Source organism: Nematolebias whitei, chromosome 20 (genome assembly GCF_014905685.2).
Source record: "Nematolebias whitei isolate Nwh7 chromosome 20, NemWhi1, whole genome shotgun sequence".
Lineage (NCBI taxonomy): Eukaryota > Metazoa > Chordata > Actinopteri > Cyprinodontiformes > Rivulidae > Nematolebias > Nematolebias whitei.
The window spans coordinates 40,087,821-40,099,401 of record NC_056517.1 but is presented as its reverse complement, the minus strand read 5'-3'; the positions used below and the strand labels follow the sequence as shown (position 1 = coordinate 40,099,401).

General features: G+C 45.4%; 2 protein-coding genes across 2 annotated transcripts in view; one reads left to right on the top strand and one right to left on the bottom strand.

Moving 5' to 3' along the window:
* Positions 1-5,276, top strand: part of sugct (succinyl-CoA:glutarate-CoA transferase) — a gene marked incomplete at its 3' end in the record, with an annotated part of 9,545 nt that extends 4,269 nt beyond the window's left edge. Inside the window, 4 exon segments of the mRNA XM_037694109.1 lie at positions 2,087-2,182; positions 4,709-4,780; positions 4,930-5,027; positions 5,174-5,276. Coding sequence (XP_037550037.1) covers positions 2,087-2,182; positions 4,709-4,780; positions 4,930-5,027; positions 5,174-5,276 — 369 coding nt within the window.
* Positions 1-11,581, bottom strand: part of LOC119426463 (histone-lysine N-methyltransferase 2D) — a gene marked incomplete at both ends in the record, with an annotated part of 109,452 nt that overhangs the window by 73,274 nt on the left and 24,597 nt on the right.

Sequence of the window (11,581 nt, the reverse complement as noted above, 5' to 3'; positions counted from 1 at the left end):
GGATGGTCCAGATGGAGACAATCCTCCACCCAGTACTGGATCGGATGTTCCTCAAACCCATTCAGCTCGTAAAGGTTCAGTTTTTGTGAGAACATTGAACGCTCCTCTTTGTGGGTGGTCATGAAACGTTCCTGTCTTCAAGGATAAGTCCAGCTTTCAAAGAGCTCAGAGGGTTTAGTTCAGAATCAGCTTAATTGTCGTTGCGCAGTTAAGTACAGCAAAATTTCATTCCGTACCGCCGTCCAAAGGATAGATGGAAGTGCACCGGGGCTGCAGCTTCTATGAAGCACTGCCCTTATCACTTAGATAAGAAAAGGGGAAGGCAACATGAGGAGAGAAAGTATAAAAAAGATCTCTCACACCTTGTCCTTGGACACAGGGAACAGTGGAAGGTAGCGACAAAATCTAACTCAGCAAAAGCGACATAGCTATAATACATTTTACGAAGGGGGGAGGGGGACGACAAGACGGTGAGATTGTCCATGAACACTTCCAGATAGTTTCCGCAGACTTGATAAAAGATGTTATAGTGTCTATCAGCTGGTACAACTCTGATAAGGGTTCACAGATGTTCGGGGGGGGGAGGGGGGGGGGAGCAGAGCCTCTTGATTTACTTATCCTCCAGGAGCAATATGAGATAAGTTGACCTATCCAAGGCCAGCGGGGAGGCCAGATTCAGATAAACAGCAATTGTTCTGGGCAGAACGACTCTACTGATTTCACGTCTGCCTTCAGTTCTGCTGGTTCACTCAGTGGTGAATCCAAACAGCCAGATCCATGGACATTCCACTGGTCTGTGCTTGTAGCCTGCTCCAAGGTTGAATCCTTCAATCCAACGAGTTCCAGGAGCTGCAAGTGGCCCACGATTCTCAGAAATCACGTCCAGCTTACAGTTCAGCTCGCAAAGCATCTGCGTCTGAGCGTTCGCAGCACGTTGTAATCCTTCACATGGACGGGCAGCGTCACCATGGCCAAAACTGCTGCCGACGTCTTCCTAATTAGTCGAGATCCCAGGTATCCGCCGGTTCCAAACAGCAGAAACCCTGTTATCATAAATCCAATTCTATATGCGTCTTCTACGTCCTCAAGAGACAGCACAGACACATCATCTTCCAAACACCCCAGGAATCCATGATATATCCAGCTGCGTGTGTCCCTTCAGGCCATGAGGGTTCTCCTGCACCCTCTCTCCTAGTTGAGAACATTTTTTCAATTGCATTGAGAGACCAGCTGACCAGATCCATAATTTTCGATTCGGAGGAAGTGTAAAGAGAGGTTCTGACACACAGGACAAAGAGCAACAGCAGGAGAGGGAAGAAAAGTGCCCGACGTCATCATGGGCAAGGCAGAAAAAATGTATTTGTTGTTGAATAAGAAGGACAAAGAATGTCCACCTGTTCTTGGTCTCACCGGGCCTTCATCAGATTCTAACAAGGTTCAGATCTCACCTGAAGGAAACCAAACCCGGTTTCACCGAGTCCTTCATTAACTAGCAGAAACTCAGAGAAGCTGTTGCTGCTGCCGAGAGAAGTCCATTGTTCTACAGAGAGGAGGAGCACTCACCCTGAAGGCCACACCGTGCAGTGACTCTACAGGCCTCAGTCAAAGGTCATGACCTCTTCTCTCTAAAACCAGCATGGCAGCTTCATCTGAAGGATCCACAAGACTTCTGGGACAGAACCAGACCAAAGGATAGATGTTTACCCAGAATGCACTTCAGAAAACAGCTCCTCCAGCTGTCAGCACGGTGGTTGAGGCTGATGGTCTGGGCTCCTTCAGTCACTGAGTGGAGCAGAACTCCTCTGTAGACCAAAGGGTTCTGGAGTCAGATAGTTTCAGTTTTTAAAGTTTTATGTAAAACCTGAAAGTTGGAGGACTTCTCTGTCTTTATGTTCCGTGGTGGTTTGGACCTGGGAGACATTTATGGTCGGTTTGGCAGAAGGTTTCTGAGAGAGAAGCAGCTGAGGTGCCACCAAGAGAAGATCAGTTTCTGGCTCGACACAAGCTGCTTCTAGAGAAGATCTGGTGAAGGTGCAAGTGACCTCTGGACTCTGATCCAGCTCTCTGTCCTCTCATGTCTCTGCAGGTGTCCTGTCTCAGCCACGTAGCAGCTAACTACCTGAACGCAGGGACGGTGGCGCGGCGCTGGGGGACGGCCCACGAGAGCATCGTACCGTACCAGGTAAGACCTCACCTGTTCTGACCTGCGAGGAGAGACACCTGGACGTCTTCACTCGCTGAACTCGTCCTCGTCCTGCGTCCTCGAGTTCATCAGATTTGTTTCAAACTGACGCCCCAAATATTCAAATGATCAAAACAAAATCTGAGCAGCTCAAATAAATAATCATAAATAATCATAAATAATAAATAATATAAAGGTTAAAAAGTTTGTTAAATAAGTAAATCAAGTTATGAGTCATTAAAAGTTCATGTTTACTTTGTGTTCAGTCAGAAAAACTCCATGTCCGTCTCAGAAACGTCCAAAAATAGAAACGTGAAATCAAAGCATGCGATGTTTGATGTTTATTAAAAATATAGTTTTAGACACCTGGACCGTCCGTTTGATCTTTTAGTTTTAATATTTTAAACATCATTTTATGACCAAATGATCTCAACGTTCCAAACTAAAGTTTGTCTTTTCTTAAACGAAGGAGAAAGTTTTAAATTGTTTAACTTTTTAACGGGGCTGTTTTTAATCATCAACTTCAAAACATCAAAGTAAAGGTTGCAGGTTCAGTTCCAGGCGGAACACCAGGTTCCTTCTGTGAGGAAGTTCTGCTCAGTCCGACCCAACATCCAACTCAACCTCCTGGGAGCCATGTTACCCACAATGCCTTGCTCCTGGTTCCCTTCCTCAGCCTGGGGACGATGGAGAGGAGTCCAAACGTCAGAACCAGGCCTGATGCGGGTTTGGGTTTCTGAAGGGAGTTCACATCTGTATCCTCGAGTCCAAGACGAGACGGGAAAAGGTCTGGTTCCAGAGAGGAATCGACCAAAGAGCAGCAGAGATGTTCTTCACCAGAGGTCAGGGCATAAATTCAGAACTTTCAAAACTTCTCAGTGAACTGCTGAGGACAGATTCAGGTTTTAAGTCTTTCTTCCAGCAGCCTGAATCTTTTTAACGTGAGTTGATATAAAAACTAAATCTGGATTTTACTCACTCAGCCTGGCAGAGCCAGTCCGGTCCAGAAGTTCTGATCCAGTTTATTTTAGGACCGGATGAACCTCCCAGGAGGGTCCTCAGAGACAGGAAACTGTTCTGAACCAGTCTCAAGGGGTTTCAGACTCTCAGGGGTCAAAGGTCACTGTGCTTCGGGGTGTAGAGATTTCCATCTGGGACCCCATCAGTCCTCCGATGGGGTCTTGATTGACCCGTCAACGTCCCTGTGTGGACCACGTTACCCACAAGCCCCCAGGGCGGGAGATGAAAGGCTGTGGTCTGAGGACGCCGTCACCGAGTACTGAACTGGGACTAGACAAGCAGGGAGTGGGGTGAGCCAAAGACAGGAAGTGGATCCTCCTCTGGGACTTCTTCTCCTCACCCTGAACACTCCGAGCTTCCGGGTCTTTAATGGTGAGCTGGGTCAGCTTCTAGCAGGACCTGCAGTCAGAGGTCCTCTGGATCCAGAGATGATCCTGATGTCCTCAAAGACCTGCAGGGTTGGACATAAGGCTGGTCCTCCAGACCACCACAGAAGAAGAACATGTTTCCTCTTGACTTGAAGGCTTCAGAGGAAGATCTGAAGAAGTTTCAGATGCCTGACTCACCTTAGTCCAGTCTGACTCCTGGTTCTGATGAATCATTCCATCTGACCCAGACTCAGAGATGGTTCTGTGTGGAGGTGGTTCCAGTTCTGCTTGTCCCAGAACTCTGTACATGGCGTGTTCAGGTCACATCTGGTCATGCCTCTCTTGGTTCAGGTTAGTTCCAGTAGCCGCCCGGCTGATGTGATGTCTGACCTCAACACTCCTCCTTTGCAGGAGGTGGGCCCACGTAGAGGTGGCATCCTGTCTTTTTTAGGCGTGGCCCAGCTGAGCTCCAGGAGCCAGGGCTTGTCCACTAGGTGCTCGCCAGCCCTGAGGTTTGGATCAGGATTTGAAGAACTTGATCCAGGAGCCAAACACCTGAAAGGGTCTTTCTTCGTAGGCTGGGGGGGCTCAGCTTTGGAGACAAGTGAGGAGCTCCGTCATACAGGGGGAGCCGCTGCACCTCCTCATCTGAAGGACTCAGCACAGGTCAAAGGTAATGGTCTCCTGGACACCTCCCTTTGGATGTTTTCTGAGCATATCCCACTGGGAGGACACCCTGTGTTAGACCCAGAACCCTCTGGAGGGACTATAGATCTTGTGTGGTCTGGGAACACCTCAGGGTTCCCCAGGAGGATCTGGAGGGGGTCTGTGATGAGCAGGAGATCTGTGATGAGCAAGGGGTCTCTGAGGTGCAGGAGGTTTTTGAGGAGCAGGATGTGTATGATTCTCTCTTGGACCTGCTGGTTTTTGTTGGAGACCACTCTCAGCTACTAGCACACCAAATTTTAGCTCCGTCAACGTCACAGAGTCCAGCATGTTAGCTGTGGTGGCCATCTTGGATCAACAGTTGACCTAGTGTTCCTGAGTCTCAGTAAATGCCCTCTGTGGTTCACAAGATATTTTGCTAACAGATATGATAGCCCTTTTGTTCTGCAGCTGAAGCTGTTTGTGTCCTCAGGGCTTCAGGACCAGAGACGGGCACATCGTCGTAGCTGCAGGGAACCACAAACAGTTCGTCCAGATGTGTCAGGTGAGTCCCCGTCCACCTGGAGTTCCACCTGGAGCCGGGTTAGGACCTCAGAACTTCACGCTTTGACACAGACTGGACTTTCTGTTCAGGTTCTGACTCAGATTCTTCTCTGGTGAAGAAGAACTCAGTGTTGTTTGTTGGATCTGCAGGTTCTGGACCTGAAGGAGGTCTCAGAGGAGCCCAAATACAGAACCAACAAGCTGAGAGTCCAGAACCGGAAAGAGCTGCTGGACATCCTGTCTCAGAGGTACAGGACCCACCTGACAAACCCCCCCCCGAGGATTTACATGAACCCTGACCCAGGGCCTGGTTCTGTCACAGGGTTCTACAGGTTCTATTTTTATCTAAGGTTCTGTCAGGGGTTTGTGCAGGTTCTGTTATTTCCTCTGGCAGGTTCCTGCAGGAGAACACATCTGATTGGCTGCAGAGGTTCCGGGGCTCAGGTGTTCCTGTCGGACCAATCAACAGCATCCAGGAAGTGTTCTCCGAGCCGCAGGTCAGTGATGTCACTTCCTGTTGTTCTGTGTGTCTTTTGTTCATCGAGAACTGTTGACGAGACGTTCGGAACCCGTAGAGGATGACACGGGAGTAGATTTTCACTCCTGTCCCGTCCCACTCCTGTATCGCTTGTCTTCACTTAATTTTTAGGAAATACAATGAATATGATTTGATCTTCTACCCATTCCTTTTAAATTACTTTGTGTTCTGCAGTTTTAGTTCAGAAGATATGGCAACAGGAACAGTTTGTGGTGAAATATGGAGACATTTATTGATTCATCCAAACAAAAACCTGCACTAAAGGTCAGAACAAATAATATGTGGTCTGTAGTCCATATGAAAAGGTTTGTAAGCTCAATAATCCAGGTAGATTACAACAAAAATGGTTAAATCATGTCATCTGGACCAGTTTATATGAAAATGTGAAATGTGTGGTTCCTATAGTTTTCCTATGGATCAGCTACTGAGTCCCTGTTTCTGGCTCTTTTGGAGGTCACTTACAGTAAAAACAAAAATCAGAAAACAGCAGTACATGGGTCACACCATGAACCCAAACACAACATATACAGTTACAGTTTACTCATTTATTGAGCAACTGTTTCCTTTAAACAGTGACATCACTGTCAGGTTTCAAATTGCTTAAACAAACAAACAAACAAACAAACGTACCAAGCAGAGAACTGAACAAATAAAAACACTTCAAGGCATTCTTCTTACACATCGGACGACGTCCTCAACAAGTTCACAGTCTGTGGTGGAGTAACGAGCTGGTTTGGGCGAAGCAGGACGTCGTGCAGCAGAGCATCGTTTACAGACTGGAACGGACTGGTGGTAACTGGTATTCCAAGTGAAGCTTCTTGAAAGAAAACTACAAAACAGCAGCACCTGTCCAAAGGTTTTATTTTCATTTGATTATTTGTCCTGTTGGTTGGTTCCTGCTCCTGTCTGGTCCCAGTAACTTTTCGTCCTGTCCCGTCCAAATCATGTGAGTTATACTGAAGTTGACTCCTGTCCTGCAGAGTCCAGGACATTGCTCATCTACCGTACAGTTCTGGTTCTTGATGGTTGATAACGAGCAGCCTGACTGAACAAGGGGCCCCTGAACACACCGTGAAGCAGGCTGTGAGTTGTCCACGAGGTTCCACCATCGCTCTGAGCATCTGAGGTCTACCTGGATGAAAATGTTACTCAGAACCTTCCTGGACCTTCATGATTGGTCATCTGGGACACCTGGGGGCAGAGTCTCTGCAGCTGACATCAGACCAAGAACTGATTCAGGTTTACCTTAACCTCCAGGTGTGAACAGATTCGACCCAGACTCGTCAACTGTTTGGTTCTTTTAGGCCAGTCTTTGGGTCTCCATCAGAACCAGGGTCAGTTCTGCAGCAGGCCACCAGGGGGTGCTGAAGGACCTGCAACTGCAGAAGAAGCTCAGCTGAACCGGCTTCATTCAAGGACCTGATCTGAGATCAGATGTTCCTGCTTCAGACCCACCAGCCAGGTCCACTCACCTTCCTCATCCACAGGTCTCAGATCAGGACCAACCAGGTCCACTCACCTCTGACCTTCTTAGGGTTTTCAGGACAGCAGTTCTCATCACCTGCCATGACCCAACAGATGAAAAAAACTGACTCACCGTGTGTGTGTGTGTGTGTGTGTGTGTGTGTGTGTGTGGGGGGGGGGGTGAAGGTGGTCTGGATCAGCAGTTCTTAGGACTTTCTGAAGGTCTTTGTTTGGCTGATCCCTCTAGTTTCAGACCTGAACATTTGACCTCTGACCTCCAGAGATACGGGACCACAGGAATCGTGTTCTGCCTGTAAAACCGTCTCGTGCACGCTCATGGTATTCACGTGCACTGAGACCTTTGAAGCACCATGAACATGTTGTGGATGAACAGACAGAGGTTCTGCTCAGAGCCCCACATGCTGGTTTGAAGAAGTGACTGCGTGACGCAGAGGACCGTCTTCATCCTGCTGACGAAGACTCCTGTGAGTCCCTGACCCAGATTCCGTCTTTAAATTTGTCTCAGCCTCAGTGTGTGTCCCCTGGGGGGATTTCCTCTAACTGATGATGAAAACATGAAGCTCAGGGTTCATCTGTCTGTCTGAGAGCTGCTATGAGATCATCTTCATCACAAACTTCACCGCTGCTGGTCTCCTGCAGGTCCCTCTTCTGGTACCAGAGTGCTGACAGCAGCTCCTCTCTGGATTTATTTTGCTCACATAATTGCTCACATCTCTCCTGAAGTAAATGTTTCCCACATGATGGCTGCAATTAACAAAAAAGAACCTTCAGTCAGCAGAAATCAGGTTGTTTATTCTGAGCATGCTGGGAAATAATGACTTCCTCTGAGATCAGTGCTGCGTACATCAGTTGGCTTCCATTAGCATCAGTTAGCTTCTATTAGCATCAGTTAGCTTCTATTAGCTTTAATGAGCTTCCATTAGCATCAGTTAGCTTCCATTAGCAACAGGCTGCACAGAAGATGTTGGAGTCAGTCTCCCCACCATCACAGACATCTACACCTCCAGATGCAGGAAGAGGGCCACCTGCATCATGAAGGACCACACTCACCCAGCACACACACTTTTTGCCCCGCTCCTCTCAGGAAGGAGGTTGAGGAGCATTAAGTGTAGAACCACTAGACTGAGGAACAACTTCTACCCTGAGGCTGTTAGACTCATGAATCTCTAACCAGAATGATCACTGTGAAAAACAATCACTGTAATACCACTTGATTGTTGATATGTGCTGCTGATTATCCGTGCTGCTGATCTTATGCTGCTGTGTTCATCCGTACTCATCTGTTCACACAGACTCATGTTTGTGCTGCTGTTGTTCAGCGCACAGTTTTTGTACTGCTAGTGCTTAACGTATTTTTAATTTAACGTTTTTCTTAGTTCATATCTTAGCTCACATGTGTCAAATCCAAAGTCCCCCTGTCATTTTATGTGACCCACGAGAGCTTCAAATGTCTGATTGTCGTATAATAAATAAGTCAAACTGGTACATTGACAACAAACTACATTTCCTATAATGCATGCTGATTATGTGATCTGCGAAGTAACATCATCCCACCACTAGATTGCAGGTTTTTACATCAATATCATTTTCCGAACAAATGGAATTGCGAAATACAAACAATGATCCCAAACTGTCCAGGAAGATAAAATTTGATGCAGATTGAAGGCTGTTTCAAGAAATATGGGGAGGTGAATATATGTTTGTGCTTCAAGGAGAGAAACCGCATGTCTTTTGTGTTATGAGGCAGTGGAGGTCGTCAATGAATACAATCTGCGTCGGCATTTTGACACCAAACATGGGGCTAAGTATACCAAAGTGAGTCTTCAACCCTGATGTTGTTATTTTGAGTTTATTATACTTATTAAATGTATTTTATTACAAAACGGATTCCAAAAAAGTTGGGACACTAAACAAATTGTGAATAAAAAGTGAATGCAATGATGTGGAGGTGCCAACATCTAATATTTTATTCAGAATAAAACACAGATCAAAAGTTTAAACTGAGAGAATGTATCATTTTAAGGGAAAAATCTGTTGTTTCCAAATTTCATGGCGTCAACAAATCCCAAAAAAGTTGGGACAAGTCCATTTTTCCCACTGTGTGGCATCCCCCCTTCTTCTTCCAACACTCAACAGACGTCTGGGGACAGAGGAGACCAGTTTCTCCAGTTTAGAAATAGGAATGCTCTCCCATTCATGTCTAATACAGGCCTCTAACTGTTCAATCGTCTTGGGCCTTCTTTGTGGCACCTTCCTCTTTATGATGCGCCAAATGTTCTCTATAGGTGAAAGATCTGGACTGCAGGCTGGCCATTTCAGTACCCGGATCCTTCTCCTACGTAGCCATGATGTTGTGATTGCTGCAGAATGTGGTCTGGCATTATGGTGTTGAAAAATGCAGGGTCTTCCCTGAAAGAGATGACGTCTAGATGGGAGCATATGTTGTTCTAGAACCTGAACATAGTTCTCTGCATTAATGGTGCCTTTCCAGACATGCAAGCTGCCCATGCCACAAGCGCTCATGCAACCCCATACCATCAGTGATGCAGGCTTCTGAACGGAGCGTTGATAACAACTTGGGCTATCCTTGTCCTCTCTGGTCCGGATGACATGGCGTCCCAGTGTTCCATAAAGAACTTCAAATCGTGACTCATCTGACCACAGAACAGTCTTCCATTTTGCCACACTCCATTTTAAATGACCCCTGGCCCAGTGCAAACGTCTGAGCTTGTGGAGCTTGCTTAGAAATGGCTTCCTCTTTGCACTGTAGAGTTTCAGCTGGCAACGGCGGATGGCACGGTGGATTGTGTTCACTGACAATGCTTTCTGGAAGTATTCCTGAGCCCATTCTGTTATTTCCTTGACAGTGGCATTCCTGTTTGAGGTGCAGTGACGTTTAAGGGCCCGGAGATCACGAGCATCCAGTAGTTTTACGACCTTGACCCTTACGCACAGCGATTGTTCCAGATTCTCTGAATCTTTTGATGATGTTATGCACGGTTGATGATGATAACTTAAAAGTCTTTGCTATTTTATGCTGGGTAACACCATTCTGGTATTGCTGCACTATCTTTCTGTGCAACAATGGTGGAATTGGTGATCCTCTTACCATCTTGGCTTCTGAGAGACACTGACACTCTGAGAAGCTCTTTTTATACCCAATCATGTTGTCAATTGACCTAATTAGTGTTAATTGGTCTTCCAGTTGTTCGTTATATGCTCAATTTCCTTTTTCCAGCCACTTATTGCTACTTGTCCCAACTTTTTGGGGATTTGTTGACACTGTGAAATTTTGAATCAACATATTTTTCCTTTAAAATGTTACATTTACTCAGATTAAACTTTTGATCTGTCATCTATGTTATATTACGAATAAAATATTGACATTTGCCATCTACACATCATTGCATTCAGTTTTTATTCACAATTTGTTTAGTGTCCCAACTTTTTTGGAATCCGGTTTGTATATTATGTTAAATTTGCAGCAATGTATTTGGAATTGCAGGTTTTTGTGTTTATGCAGGCAAATGTTTTAGTAGTTGCATTTTTTTTATATTACATTTAGTTAAATGTAGCTTTATTAAACTGTCTTACAGTCACATCTGGCCCTTTGAGGGCAACCATTATGCTGATGTGGCCCTCGGTGTAAATTAGTTTGACACCCCTGTCTTAGATCTTGTTACTGTTTTTCTTTTACATTTTATACTTTAGTTGGATATAACTGGGACACTGTGTACACAATTTTGTTCCACCACATGTACCACATGTGGTGCATTTGACAAATCAAGAAACTTTGACTTTGACTTTGAGTTAGCTTCCATTAGCATAAGTTAGCTTTCTTTAGCATCAATTAGCTTCTATTAACATCACTTAGTTTCTGTTAGCATCAGTTAGCTTCCTTTCTCAGGCAGTAAATAGTCACATTAATTCAACCTTTATTTCTGCAGGTTAATCCCATTGAGCCTCCAGGACTCATTTACAAGAGAGACCTGAATTCAACAAAGAGTGATGACAACAATGGACAACAGCGACAACAATAGACAATCATAAAAGAGGCATACAGATTTTTAATTTTTTTAAATTAAAATAAGATGGCAAAAAATAGTAAAAACAGGTAGATTCTAAGGCGAATGTAGAAAACTAAAAACAGGAACATGTCTGCATTGGTCCTTGCCAGGAGTCCCAACAGATTCTTAAAACCACTTAGAGAGGTCAAGGTCGAGAGCTTCAGATCCTTCACATCTCATGTTCCACGGGGTTCCACCAATGGAGCTCTGGGTTCTTCCTCTTGCATTCCTATAAACAGGTCTTTCTTGTAAACAGGTCTCTCTTGTAAATGAGTACTTGTGACTCAATGAGACTAACCTGTATAAATAAAGGTTGAATGTTCTGTTTTTCTTTTACGTTTTAATACTTTTGTTGGATGTAACTGGGACCCTGTGTACACAATTTTGTTCCACCACATGTACCACATGTGGTATGTATGACAAATGAACTTTGAATCCTTGAAAATAGCTCAAAATTTCAGGACCTGACCTGAAGTTTGAATACCAGTGGTTTAAAGACTGGAGGCTTGAAGACCGGAGGTTTGTAGACTGGAGGCTTGAAGACCGGTGGTTAAAAGACTGGAGGCTTGAAGACCGGAGGTTTGAAGACTGGAGGTTTGAAGAATGGAGGCTTGGAGACCGGAGGTTTGAAGACTGGAGATTTGAAGAATGGAGGCTTGAAGACTGGAGGTTTAAAGACTGGAGGCTTGAAGACCGGAGGTTTAAAGACTGG